The sequence below is a fragment of the Quercus robur genome, chromosome 11 (genome assembly GCF_932294415.1).
Source record: "Quercus robur chromosome 11, dhQueRobu3.1, whole genome shotgun sequence".
NCBI classification, from domain to species: Eukaryota; Viridiplantae; Streptophyta; class Magnoliopsida; order Fagales; family Fagaceae; genus Quercus; species Quercus robur.
In genome coordinates, this window is record NC_065544.1 from 16,999,524 (window position 1) to 17,013,994 (window position 14,471).

General features: G+C 34.0%; 2 protein-coding genes across 3 annotated transcripts; both read left to right on the forward strand.

The window, feature by feature from the left end:
• Nucleotides 1–299: 299 nt before the first annotated feature.
• Nucleotides 300–9,153, forward strand: LOC126705303 (TMV resistance protein N-like). 2 transcript variants are annotated; one of them, XM_050404198.1, is made up of 6 exons: nt 300–484; nt 3,171–3,707; nt 3,934–5,026; nt 5,353–5,568; nt 5,665–7,544; nt 8,731–9,153. In XM_050404198.1, exons 2-4 carry the CDS (start codon nt 3,196–3,198, stop codon nt 5,449–5,451), a joined length of 1,704 nt encoding a protein of 567 aa, XP_050260155.1. In that variant the 5' UTR covers nt 300–484; nt 3,171–3,195; the 3' UTR covers nt 5,452–5,568; nt 5,665–7,544; nt 8,731–9,153. The 2 variants fall into 2 exon arrangements, with proteins under 2 accessions (XP_050260155.1, XP_050260154.1); XM_050404197.1 differs by lacking the exon at nt 8,731–9,153 and having other exon boundaries at nt 5,665–7,594.
• Nucleotides 5,878–10,335, forward strand: LOC126705304 (disease resistance protein RUN1-like). The gene is made up of 2 exons (XM_050404199.1): nt 5,878–6,304; nt 10,208–10,335. Exons 1-2 carry the CDS (start codon nt 5,878–5,880, stop codon nt 10,321–10,323), a joined length of 543 nt encoding a protein of 180 aa, XP_050260156.1. The 3' UTR covers nt 10,324–10,335.
• Nucleotides 10,336–14,471: the final 4,136 nt, after the last annotated feature.

Consider the following 14,471-nt stretch of genomic DNA (forward strand, 5'->3'; position numbering starts at 1 on the left):
ATGATAATCGGTATCCAAACAGATATTAAGTGTGCGTTTGGGGTTAGAAAGTCAGCATTTTTTACTATTCAGTATATTTTTGATATTATTTATGAGTTTTATTGTACTATTTTAGTTATTTTTTAACTTTATCTATAATATTTTCAATAAAAAAATTTCAATTCCAGCTAAATAAGCTGTTTCTAAACCGGTACTATAAATGACAGAAAAAAATAAAGAAAAAAATAAAACCGAATGAAAAATACTGGAAAAGACAAACCCAAGAAAAAGAAAAAGAAAAGCCGCGCAAATGGGTTTTTTTGGTCTTAGATATCTTTCTACCTACAAATCCACTCCTACAATTATACTCTCCACAATATCTCACTGGTCTCTAACCCAAAAAAATATCTCACTGGTCTCTGTTCTCCTCTTCAACCGACTGTGTCTCTCTCTGTCTCCGTCTCTTCATCTCATTGACCTTGACAACGTGAACCGCATCCTCAAGGTCCTCTCTCTTCTCTTATTCAATACTTTGTGTGAATTCTCTGGTATTTATTTATTTATTAAATTTATATTTGGTTTGTGTTCAATTTCTGTTTGAGTGACGGGAAAACAGTGGAAAAGGAGGAGAAACGTAAAATTTATTTCTGGGTTTTTTGTTGTTGTTGTTGTTGTGTTTTCCTGTTTTATATCTGAGTTTTTCCTCTTATAGCAGTTGTGATTGTCAAATAAAAAATGTTTCACTAAAATAAAATAGTGTTTGGGTCGCAGTAGCTTCTTTCTTAATTTCAGTCTGGTAATCATAATTTTTAGAACACATAATTTTTTTTTAAAGACTCACTAAAATTCAGAACTTTCAATTCTGTTTCTATATAAAAATTATAATTGATAAAGAGGCATATTTGTTAGTTTGAATTGGTACGTATAATTGATGTCAAAAAGAGGCTCTCTATTAATATTCTTTTCTCCTAGCTTTAATTTTCCGTGGTTTATTCCTAGAAGATGATAAGACCCTACTTTGTTTCGTGGAAAAAATAAAAACTTTCTTTGGTCTTTGTTCTTTTCTTTTTTTTTTTCTTTTTTTTTTCTTTTTTTTCTTTTTATAAATAAATTTGATAATATCGAATCTCACTTTTGAGTTTTGAGTTAAAAAAAAAGATTTACTGACTTGACCCATAGCAGTTATATATATAATATCATTACAGTTAAAATGTTTATTCATATTAATGGACCAAGGATCTGACTCTGTCTGGCTAAACCCATGAGTTCCTAGCTTAAGACTTCCTTGCTGTCTCTAGAACTGGTCGGTTTGGTTTCTGGCTTTCTGCCTACTCCCACAAACAATTTAGTTCAAAGGTTTATTCATTTCTTCACACCATTGACCTAGACCCAACTATTTGATAGTTCTATTGATGGGCCAAGAACCCAATTTTGCCAGGCCTAACCCATGTATTACTAGAGGTTTAATTTAGCATACTTTCCTTCTGTTTATGTACACCAAGGGAAAAATGATCTTGGGCAAGCACTAAGCAAAATCACTAGTAAACTTACAGAAATCCCTTTATAGTTTATAGGCACGCACCATAAGCAAAATCATAATTTTATTTTTTATTTTTTTTATAACACAATAGAAATCCACTGAATTTTAAGATTACATTTTCAATCTGATGATATCATAAATAGTGCAAAACAATTCTTGGCATCTTCAATTTGTGAAAGAACAATCAGGCTGTTTAGAGAGAAATCCCTTTTTATATATGTGCATGTTTGTATGTGACTATGTCTCTTTGCTTCCAATACCCAACGCCCAATCTTAAAAGTTAAGAAGCAATTACATGATATAACACCTTGGAGACTCCAATTGAAATTTGTTGGGATACCATTAAATCCAAAAGCAGAAACCTATAAGTTTGGGCCAACTATGTTATATTAATTATTTGCTCTTGTTATTATTATTCAATGTGAGACTTTACTCACTCTGAGCCTCTCTTCTCCTTGACAACGTGATCCACATCCTCAAGGTCCCCTCTCTTCTTTTATGCAATGCTTGTGAATTCTCTGTTTTTTAATTATTTTTTTTTAACATATTTAATTTGGGTTCAATTTCCATTTGAATGATGATAAAGCAGAGGAAAGGTGGAAGAACATAAAACTTGTTTATTGGCCTTTGCGTTTTTTGAAAAATTTCCCTTTTTTATTTTAATTTTATATATTTGACTTTCTCAATTTATACCAACTGTTTTTTGCACAGGTTATTTGGTTTGACATTTTATTTATGAATAATACTTTAATTTTATAATCTTTATAATACTTCCACCTCCATACCAAATCACCCTATGTAATAAGCCAATGAATATATTTTCACTTAATATTCATGGTTAATCTCTAGTTACTATTATTACTTATTTGACCACTCTCATGTAACAAACAACACTGTAAAAATGAGTCCATGTTTATTCTCCTCTTATATCAAATATTAAATTACAAAATTTTTCCCCGTAATATTTTTATTATTATGTGATAGCTCACTGTTGGCATGTTAGGGAATCATTGTAACTCTGACCAAATTTATACAATTTTCATTCTTTGTTGTTGGTCCTATTAAGAAAATTTAACTTTTTAAGGGAACAATTTTTTTTTTTTTTTTTTTTTTTTTTTTTTTAATTTATAGAGAGAATAATGCTTTGTCTTTAATTAAAAAGGTAAAGCAAAGGATAAGTCGCGGAATTTATTTATTGACTTTAAAAAGAGGACTACCTTATGGGACTAGAGGACCAAGAACTTAGAACGTATGGAGTATTCTTTTTGGGAAAACTAAAAGGATGCATCATTTTAGCTGTGATTGGTCAGTGGTGTGAGGATAGAATGAGTGCATGTATTGACATGGGGAAGGGTTCATCCTAAATATAAAGATCAAGAGGTTTGATATTTAGAAAAAAAAAATTATTAAAACCACAGTTTATTTTGTAGTGATAAATTCAATTATATACGTTTAATTTTGCCAGTTGATTCCTGGATGTAAAGGGCATTTGCATGCCTACTTTGTTTAAAAAAGAAAAAGAGTGGTTGACTTGACTAAGAACAGAGGATGTATTCCTCCACATCAAATCATTCTCTTCTTCTCATTTTATTTTCCTTTAATTTCTCTTTTAAATTTAATTGAATGTGCTTTTTGTTAATCTTTATTGTAGCTCAAAATTTGCCAATATATTTCTAATGGCTGCCATTAGCACTCAAACTACCTCATCTTTGTCATCATTTTCTTCTTCAACACCACAATGGAAATATGATGTCTTTCTTAGTTTTAGAGGTAAGGACACACGCAATAATTTTACTGACCATCTATATGTCGCCTTAAAGCAAAAGGGTATTTTCACCTTTAGAGATGAGGAAAAACTTGAGACAGGAAAATCTATTTCACCAGAGATTATGAAAACAATAGAAGAATCAAGGTTTGCAATTGTCATTCTCTCAAGAAACTATGCATCTTCTACATGGTGTTTGGATGAACTTGTAAAGATCATTGGGTGCATGAAAGAAATGGAAATGACAGTTCTACCAATTTTTTATGATGTGGATCCATCTACTGTACGAAAACAAGTAGGAACTTTTGCCCAAGCCTTTGCCAAACATGAAAAACGTTTCAAGGACTACATAGAGAAGGTGCAAACATGGAGAACTGCTTTGAGAGAAGTAGCCAATCTCAAAGGATGGCATGTACAAGCTAGGTAATCCAATTTGACATTTCTTTCTTTAAAATATTCAGATGACACTCGCCTCATATATAGCATTGTTTTGAACTTTATGTAGACCTAAGTACATGTTTGTAGTTCTTTCAAGTTTTGTCTTGAGCCAATTAATTTCAATCAAAATAATAGAAAATTGGATTTTCTACCTTTTTTAAACATATTTATTGCGGTTTACACTGACCACATATTTTTCTCTTCATTGTAGGCCTGAGTCACAAATTATCCAAAATATTGTGGGAGAATTATGTCATAAATTAAGTTATGCATTCTCAGAAAATACTGAAAACCTAGTAGGAATAATTTCTCGAGTGGAGAAATTGGAGTCATGTTTGGATTTAGGGTCAAATGATGTTCGCATTATTGGGATTTGGGGTATGGGAGGAATAGGGAAAACAACTCTTGCTAGAGTTGTTTTCCATATGGTTTCAGATAAGTTTGAAGGTTGTTGTTTTCTTGCTAATGTTAGGGGAGTTTGTGAAAAAGATGGTTTAGTTCAATTACAACGGCAACTCATTCTTCAAATTTTGAATGAAAATATGAGTGTACAAGATGTTAATGAAGGAGTTCTTGTGATCAAGAATAGGTTACATCATAAAAGAATTCTTCTTGTTCTTGATGATGTAGATCAATTCGACCAATTAGACAAGTTAGCAGGGAATCGGGTTTGGTTTGGTTTAGGTAGTAGAGTTATAATAACAACAAGAGATAGGCATTTGCTACAAAACCTTGGAGTAGATGAAATATATGAGGCTAATGGATTGACTTATGACGAATCTCTTCATCTTTTGAGTTTGAAAGCTTTTAAAAAAGGTCACCCTCCCGAAGATTATCGAAAGCTATCTGAAGATTTTGTATATTATGCTCATGGGCTTCCTTTAGCTATTGAGATTTTGGGTTTGTTTTTGTGTGGTAGAAGTATCAATGAATGGAAAAGTACATTAAAGAGGCTAAAAGAGTTTCCAGAAAATGAAATTCTCCGAGTACTTAGAATAAGTTTTGACGGACTACATGAAACAGAGAAGGAAATATTCCTTAATATTGCTTGTTTCTTTAATCATATGGAGAAAAGAAAAGTAGTAGAAATACTAAATTATCTTGGCCTTTTTCCAAATATTGGATTGGGGGTTCTTTTTGATAAATCCCTTGTTAAATTCCGTGATGATCATACTTTGTGGATGCATGATTTGCTTCAAGAAATGGGAAAGAACATAGTTTATGAAGAGTGTCCTAAAGAGCCGAGAAAGCGTGGAAAACTATGGTTGTTTAAGGACATCAATGATGTATTGACAAAAAATACGGTAAGCAGTTATTTAGAAAACTTGAGCATGTACCCTACTATATTATTCAAGGTGAAAAGATATATATAATACTTTAGGTTCAATATATTAGTTTCCCTAATCAAATTCACTCGTTTGCTTGGATTGAACAATAAAATACGATATTATCATTTTCAAAGATAATTAAATTAAATTCAACTATGAGTTCGAATTTTATTGGGGAACTAATGAACTACACCTAAGATATTGTTTCTAAGTTTTACCCTTATTTAAAAGAGTAAACATAGAGTAGCTTTTGTAATCTTACATTTTGCAATTCACTAATATGTGCTCTTCATGATTACTAGGGAAAAAAAGCAATTCAAGGCATAGTCTTAAGGTTGCAAAAACAAAAAGAGGCATATTGGAATCCGGAATGCTTTTCAAAGGTTCTTGATCTTAAATAGCTCATAATTGATAATGTTCACCTTTTGCATGAACCCAAATATCTTCCTAATGCCTTGAGATATCTTGATTGGAGTGGATACCCTTCAAAATATTTTCCATCAAGCTTCCAACTAAAGGTAATTTAGGTACTATGTACAACTTTATTTTTAAGTTTCATTAAATAGTAAGTTTCTGTAGAAGCTAATTTTTTTTTCCTTTTTGGCTTTGCGCAGCCTTTTGATGGTTTGAAATTCATCCAATTGAATAACTCACTAAAATTGATTGAAACCCACGACTTCAACGAAATCCCAAATCTTGAGAAATTGGTTCTTGAGGGTTGTATAAATTTCCGATCCTTGCACCCATCAATTGGAGTTCATAAAAAACTCACTTTTCTTAACCTAAAAGGTTGCAAAAACTTAAGAAGTCTTCCAAGCAAGTTTGAAATGGAGTCTCTTGAGATCCTTATTCTTTCTGGTTGCTCAAATTTAAAAAGAATTCCAGTGTTTGGAGAAAATATGGAAAGTGTATTAGAACTTTACTTGGATGACACTGCTATTACAAAATTACCCACATCAATTGGGAATTTGACTGGCCTTGCTTCATTGAATGTAAAAGATTGCAAAAATCTCATGTCTCTTCCTAGTACCTTTTTAAATATGAAGCGGCTTAAAGATCTCAATCTTTCTGGATGCTCAAAACTAGAAAATTTGGTGACTAAGAAAAGTGCAGAGGAGGTTGATGTGAGTGGAACTGCCACAGGACTTTTGCCTTATTCCAATGCTCTTTTTCGAACTCTTAAAAAACTAGCTTTCAGTGGATTTATGCCTAGAAGTCCCAATTGCATGGGCTTGTTATCGACTTCTTTATCGGGTTTGTATTCTTTGACCAAACTGAATCTAAGTTATTGCAATCTCGTGGGCTTGTTATCAATTTCTTTATCGGATTTGTGTTCTTTGACCAGCTTAGATTTAAGTTATTGCAATCTCAATGCAATTCCCAATGATATTTGTTGCTTATTCTCTTTAAAATATTTATATCTAAGTGGAAATAATTTTAGTTGCCTTCCGGAAAGCATCGCTCAACTATCTAGGCTATATTGGTTGTTGGTGGACAATTGCACGAGTCTTCGATCATGGCCAAAGCTTCCATTAAATATTATTTATATTGTGGGAAAGGGTTGTACCTCATTGGAAACGCTACGAGGTCTTTTACAACCAAATTCTTTATTGACATGCCTCTGCCTTTTAAATTGCAAGAAACTGGCTGATAATCAAGGCTTCATTGATATGTTTTTTGCAATGATAATAAACTCCCTTTGGCACCCTCTCTTTCTCTCTGGTATTCGTGACATTGTTTTTCCTGGAAGTGAAATTCCAAAGTGGTTTAGGTATCAAAGTATTGGGGATGAAGTTAGTATACCTTATTCTCTTTTATTTAATGAGTGCTTAGGGATTGCTGTTTGTGTTGTATTTGGTTCTCATTCACATCACCAAATCCTTGAAGACAATTCACTTTACTGTTGTTTGATAGTCAACGGAAAACAAATTAATTCAACACCAGGCATTACAAGTATTGTTCCTTTATCAGATCACATTTGGCTACTTTATTTGCTTCCTCAATTCTACCAGTACGAAGACATAAAATCATTGTGGGAATGCAATGCAAATGGATCCAGTCAGATTGGAATTAAAATTCTGTCAAAATGTTGGGACTTGAAGACAAACGAAATAATCCCAAGCATGGTAAAGGTAAAGAAGTGCGGGTTGCGAATGGTATACAAGAAAGACATCAAAGATCTTAACGAAACTATGGCTGAGAGAAGCAATAACAACATCACTCCTTATGAAGGCTTAGATGTTCCCCATCATAATTTCGACAATTTGATAGCAGCAGAAAGTTACAAAGCCAAGCTAACCTGTGATGGCTATGAAGGGGCTGGAAGCTCTAATTACGAACCTCACCCAAAAAGGATTGAAAGCTCATAGATTTTATGGCCCAAGGTAACTTTAACTGTGAAGAGTCAAGTGAGTACAAGGAATGTGCTGAAGTGCTAGGTGATTGGCAGGAGTCTAATGAAAGTGACCTTGAAGGTTAATCAACTTTTTTCTCTGTAAGTCACAGTCTTTCTTTTTAATTCAAGTTCTGTTGGTTGCCACATTATCTTTTTCATGTGTACAAATATTAATGGATTGCTCACCATATGTTTGATTAGAGTTGTCAATGAGACTCTTAGCAATTTGACTAGGACGAACAAAGAATTGCAACAAAAAGATTCTTGTTGTTGTTGCATAAAAAATCATTTTCTTGAAAGCAAGTAAACATCAAAACTGTAAAGCTTTTGCTACCAAAAACACTAGTTTATTGTTCTATATCACTCCCTCTAATTTTCATTAAGCATAGAAACTCCATAAACTGAAACACACACACACACTGAATTCTTATTCCCATTCTTGACTTGGGCCCATACTTTGGGCAGCAGGATCAAAATCTTAGCTTTGTGGATATAATGTCCAGAATTTGGAATCTTCACTATGTTGTTTCCAACCCCTTACCCCTACAAATTTGTTCATCTATTGCTTCACCACGTCTTCCCTTCTACATTGTCACATGGTCCACAACACCATGACACATGTTTTGCAAAAGCTTGGTCTAACCGTTACTAAACCTTTGGTGGGGTTGCCTTTCTGTCTCTTCTTTTCTACAACGTTAGTGTACCTGAGTTTGATAGGTAATAATTTTTCTCAATCCTCCTTCGGCTTCTAGGTATGCAAACTCTGAATCCCTCCCCACCCTCCTCACTGCCATCCCTGTCCTCATTTTAGAAATCCATAAGCACAACCTCATTTTGTTTTCATGACAGGTTTTTCAAAATGAATAAAGTAGAATACCATTAATTTTATGATTGGGATTGAGGAAAAAATTTGGGAAGTTAATAATATCACTAATTGAAATCAACAAATTAGCTGATGATGCAAGAGGCACACACCATGAATTAATAATTGCGATTGAAGAAACATTTCAAAAGGTAGCAATGTTACTAATGGAAATCAACAAATACTAAATAATAGATAGTATTGAACACTAATTATTACAGTGGCCTGAGCCACGTGCTTCCATTGTTTTGCAATGTTAGAAAACTTCTTACTTACACCTCATCATCAAATGTGATGCTTGTGCAGAGGCATGTGTGAGATCTTATAATATTTGAATCTCATTTAAAAATGACTTATCTTTTTGTAAATTAGATTTTTTTTTTTCTTTATTTTGTTTCTCCCTAATTTCCTTTATCAAAATAGATAAATAGAGATAATTATCTCTAAACAAAATTTGGGCCAATCAAGAGTTTACTACATGTCTTCAAGCATATCAATTCAAAGTGGAGTTTATTCTCTAAAACCACTATAAATAGAGGACATGCCCTCTCTTTTTCATCACCAAGCTTTCAAGAAACCCAAGCTCTAGAGAAATTTTGTCTCAAGAATCTTTGAAGAACTTAAAGAACATTCAAAGGACTTGAAGGACAACAAATCTCTAACAATCTCAAAGCTAGAGACTTGTTGTGAAGACCATTTGATCCATCTTCCAATCAAATTGAAGAAAATTTCGTGTTCAAGTCAAGACTACAAAGAAGATAGAATCAGATGAGCGCTTTTTGTAAAAGAGTCAAAACAGAGATTGTACTCACTACTTGATTAATACAAAATTATATTTGTGGAACACCTTTTTCAATTTGTTTGATTTTCTACTATTGAGAAATTTTGTGTTCATAGCCATTTCCATATTTGGTAATGAAAGAGTATGATGTTGAGTTGTCATGGACAAAAGTTTTCAGTTTAAGTAAGACTAATGCAATAGAAACAATACCAAGGCCAACGGGTTTTAGGAGAAATTGTGAGAAGGTGTTTGAAATGAGTGGTAGGGAAATGGATGGTGGCCACCTTGTGTTGCAGAATCTTGGGACCCAAGAGATAAAGGATCTTGGGATTGTTGGATATAAGTATACTGTTGCTGATTATTATGTTGAAAGTCTAGTTTAACTTAACAAAGCAGCCAATGGTGCAGTTGCATACTGAGAAAGATAGGTAAGATGCATTTCATGCATATATATTTATTTATTTTTAAGGTTTTTGTCAATTTCTAGTTGCACTTTGGCTTCTAACAAGTTGTGTAGCTAGTGGAGAATTACTTATTTTCAATTGATGTCTACTAACATGCTAGGGAACCAAAGAGGACACTTTACATTTCTACCTATCTGCCTACATGTTGATGACTTCATTTGTTTGCACACTTGATTAATGTCATATTTTTCTGTGGAAAATAATTAACAATGCTTTTCCTGTGATGTCAGAACTAATTAGAAGAAAAGTTTTTGTTTCTGATTCATGTTTGATGTGTGGTGAATATGAGCAAATTGTGGATCATTTGTTCTCTCCTGTCCAATTGGAAGAGCAATTTGGTTTGCTTCAGTGTGTGGTATTAGAATGGATTCTTATCAACCCCAATAAGAGAGAGTGTGGTTAGAATGATGGTTGTATGTTCTCTCTGAAAATAAATCTCATAATGAAGTTATTGTGGCTATGGTAGTGGGTATTTTATGATTTATATGGTTTTTAGGATTTTGATGGTGAATTGTAGAGTTCAAGAAAAAGCAGTTATTAGTGAAAGAGATTTTTTAGCATTTTTGGTCACTGTGTAGAATGGCAAGTAATTTTGTTATCTGGCAGGTGTCTATTCTAAAAGGAAAAATTTTGGTGGATGTGTTTTTGGGTGCAGGGTCGGGTCCTGGAATAAGCAGATTATGGGTATCAGATCTATGTCATCTAAAAGGGAAGCAACTTTCATTTCACTTAGAGAAGCGGAGATGGCAGTCAAGAGAAAGGGGTTCATAGTGTCATTGGGGATGGAGAATAAAAATTTCTTGCAAAAGCTCCTCAAAGATGATTGCATATATTGGAGACTGAAACTTGTTTTTGAAGATAAAAGGGTATTAAGGAAGGATTTTGGTAATGTACTTAAATATGTAGATAGAGAATATTGGAATGGAAGGTTAAATTAGCTTCAAACGGTAAGCCTTTTTTTTTTTTTTAATTTTTCTTTCGTTGAATGAAAAGTTGGTAATCTTATTGAAAGCATGTACCATTAATTTTGGAAACATGGAGGAGTATCCTCCAGCCAAATCCTACTAGTGTGGCATTTGCTTGCCTCTAAAGCTAATAAATGACCATAGCCCTATTGGAACGCCTAAGTAACCATTCAATTGAACACTCAATTTTTCAAGTCGTCCACCAGATGGCCAACACAAGATAAACTGGGATCCATTGATTGAAGCTGGCCTTGTCTGCATCCATATACCTTAGGTCATGCCGAGCAGCAATGTTAGCATCTACAGTATCTCTGATTACCACACCAAAACTCAGTAGAAGCATTCCAATTACGCCTGCAAGAGTTGTGGTTGATGAAGAGGTAGCCTCTTGAGAGGTTTGGACATAATCCACTGCACATGACACAACTCTGCCACTATGCTTCAACCACCCCCATCTAAAATCTCATTTCTGTTTTTCCATTGCAGTCAAGCAATGAAGTCTCTAAGTTTGTTCGGAACCATAAGCTGCCATACCATACTTCAAGAGTTGGGCTGTGTGCTTGAGTGTGAGTTCTTGCTTATCACATCTTGCCATTGGGCATCCATTAGCATCTAATATGCAGAACGCCTTTTTCCTTTTGTTGTTTTTTTTATGGCCTCAAGCCTCTGTTATTGTTAAATCTTCCCCTTCGCATATTAAATGACTGGTTTGCAGGGGAAACTGTGAGAAGGATCCCTGATCATATTTGTTTTTAGAAGTTATATTCATTGCCATGATATTCTTGTCTTGCTTATCTTCCACAATTTTCTTAATTGACTAGAAGTACTATATGAAGATTGTCAACATTGAAGACTATTGGGGTTGAGAAGCTTCATTGGTTTGGACAAGCAAGCAGCTGGAAGCTGGTGAAATGTTAGTGTGAAGTAGAGCTAGATACAGGAGTTTGTATGATTATATGGGACTCCTTCAGACTTGTGTGGACGTGATTGGTTGAGATATTAATCTAGTGCTTCCAAGAAAAACCTCAGTCAGTTTTAGGGGTTAGAATAAATAGCTTGCCACAATAGTCTACCACATACTTTGGAAAGATGTGCTCGTTGCTAAAAAGTAATCAAAGGCCAAACCTTTTATACCAATACCATTTGTAATAGAATCAAAACACTCACAATTGATATTTTGTATTATTTGCCCCATATATAAATCAAGTAGAAAACCCTTGGGTGGGACTTGGGAGCTATTGCCTATTAGGCCGCAATCTATTCTTATATGATTTATGAAAATCCAACAAATAATATATATTTTTTAAATCCCTAAAATATTATAACAAAAAATTACCAAGACAATAGAAAATATAAAATAAACGTAAGAACACAGAGGTTTACTTAGAAAATATTTTCTCCTTAATGGGAAAACCACAAGACTGGACATAGATAAAAGAAGATTACAAAGGGAAAGTGGTTATATAAAAGAGAAAGAAAAGTATATAAATCTAAGTTGGCAAAAAGCATAACCAGCAAATTGTGAGGTTTTTAACACATGGTTTAAATTCTCACAACAATTATATATACACACACATATATATACAGAATAATTAATTATGGAAATTTAGAAAACAAACCTCAGTTAATATGGATGGACCAAACCACTTAACATAGACTCCGGGGTCAACACTCAACACTACCTTCTTCCATGAGAATTGAATATATGTAATTTTATTTATAAAAATGGTGCAATACCTCAAATCTATTCAGTTTAAGCAAATAGTAGAGATCATAGAGAAAGGTTTGAGGTCTCATGCAAAATGGTCCAAATGAGAGAAAGGTGCTAAATAGAGAGGCTGAATGTTAGCTAATTTCATGGTGAGCTTATTGATGACTTTGTTCCTCAACTGAATGTTGAGTTTTGTCCAAACTTGTAAATTTTTTCTTATATTTGCTCGACTGATCGTAAGTTCATTTGACCAAAATTTATAAATGTGTACAGTGAAATTGAGTGAACAACATACTTTTATATTCATCCCCAATTTAATTACACTGAAAGATTACAAATAAAATTTCTTAAACAAATACAATGAAAATTTTATTGCAAAAAACAACTATCTTGGAGTTTAGCCTTAATAAAAATCCTAATAGATTGCTTAAGGCTTTGACAACTTGTGGCTGGATGGAGTGGTTTTGTTGTGGGTTTGGGTCATGAGTATGGAATTGGATTTTGGATCGCTTGTGTGATGGCTTTGGTTAAGGAGCTTTCATGGCCTTTGTCTGTTTGTTAGTATTGGGTTTGGGTGGCCTTTGTCTTTTGTTTTTCCCGTGTTTTGAGAATCCATGTTTTTCCATCTCAGAAGACAAAGAGGCAAAATGCCTTACAAACCAATGGTTTGGGTGGTTCCAATGATAGCTATAATATAGGTGTAAGAGTTAAGAGCATCCACGTTGGTGGTGTGAAATTGCTAAAATGCAATGCTATTTTAGCACCACAATATACAAAAAGTGTGCTAAAATGGGGGTGGTATAGATAAAAAAATTTAACTCATTAGCTACAGTGCACAGCCATCTAGCTCAAATGGTAAAGCAGCATAATATATTTTAGTATAAATTCCACTTACCTCCCCTAAGGTTTGGGCTAATGCCAATAAAGTCCACAACATTTAAAACGTGACCATCCTAATCCAATGACCGAACCGCTTGTAATGCCATTACTTTTTTTTTCTTCTTCTTTGTTCTTTGTTCTTTCCTCTTTCTTCCTCTAACCCAGAATTGCCTCTCTCTCTCTCTCTCTCTCTCTCTCTCTCTCTCTCCATAACCTCTGGCTCTCTCGTCTCTCTCATTTCTATTTTTCTCTCTTCGTCTTTGCGGTGGCGCCATGGTGGTGGGTTTGCAATTTCTCTTCTCTCTTCCTCTTTGTAGTGGCACTATGGTGGTGGGTTTTGTAGTGGATCGGTTTTGGTTTGGATTGGTGATAGAGAATTTGGTTTTTTTTTTTTTGGGTGTGTTGGATTTTTGTGGGTTTTGGTTTGTGTTTCTAGTTCTGGGTTTGTTGTGGGGTGGTTGGTGGAGGACGGTCACAAAACCACAGAGAAGAGATATGATGAAGATGTCGTTGTGGGATTGACATGTTTGTGAATTTGTTGATGCTAGTGGTCTATGGTCACTGGTTCTGGGTTTGTGGATCGGTATTGCTGATGGGTTTGTGGGTTTTGTTGGTGGTCAATGGTCAGTGGTTTTGGGTTTGTGGGTTTTGTTGATGTTGTTGTTTTGTTGGTGGTTGATGGTTTTGTGGGTTTTGCTAGTGGTCGGTGGTCGTTGTCTTTGTGGGTTTTGCTAGGTCGGTGGTCAAGCATATTTTTCTTCTTTTTGTTTTACTAATTTCTGTTCTTCAATTTTCTTCTTCTTCTCGAAATCAGAGAAAGGGAAAAGAGAAGACCCAGGAGAAGGGTGAGAGAGAGGACAGAGTGTATGTAATGATGTTACAAACCGTTCGGGAATAAGGACCAAAATGGTCACGTTTTAAATGTTGTGGACTTTATTGGCAATAGCCCAAACCTCAGGGGAGGTAAGTGGAATTTACCCTATATTTTATATGGTTGTGGTGGTAGTTGTGGTTGTAGTTGTTGTTTATTGTAGTAGATATATTATTTTATTGTGTTGTTTATATTATTTTATGTGTTGAATGATAAAATAAAATCATTGATGTTAGGTGTTTTGTAAAGTGAGATGGTAAAATAGATAAAATAGTTTTTTGTGGTATCAAAAGCTAAAATTTTTGGCACTATCAATACTGATGCTCTAACACAACAGTCAGAAAAAGTTGTCTATCGCTCGGGTTCGTTTGAATTGAGGATTAGAAAAGTGGGAGGATTTAAAATAAAAAGGAGATAAAAAAGTGGGAGTATAAAAGATATTTAAGTTTTCTCTCATATGTGTTTAGTTGGGAGGATGAAAAAGTGGAGAGAT

What these genes read in the sequence shown, in the direction of transcription:
- LOC126705303 (XM_050404198.1), top strand. Translation starts at nt 3,196, where the DNA reads ATGGCTGCCATTAGCACTCAAACTACCTCATCTTTGTCATCATTTTCT. An exon ending in GGATGGCATGTACAAGCTAG is followed by an intron (nt 3,708 to 3,933) that starts GTAATCCAATTT and finishes TCTTCATTGTAG; the next exon opens with GCCTGAGTCACAAATTATCC. An exon ending in ATGTATTGACAAAAAATACG is followed by an intron (nt 5,027 to 5,352) that starts GTAAGCAGTTAT and finishes CATGATTACTAG; the next exon opens with GGAAAAAAAGCAATTCAAGG.
- LOC126705304 (XM_050404199.1), top strand. Translation starts at nt 5,878, where the DNA reads ATGGAGTCTCTTGAGATCCTTATTCTTTCTGGTTGCTCAAATTTAAAA. An exon ending in GTTATCGACTTCTTTATCGG is followed by an intron (nt 6,305 to 10,207) that starts GTTTGTATTCTT and finishes TTTTGGGTGCAG; the next exon opens with GGTCGGGTCCTGGAATAAGC.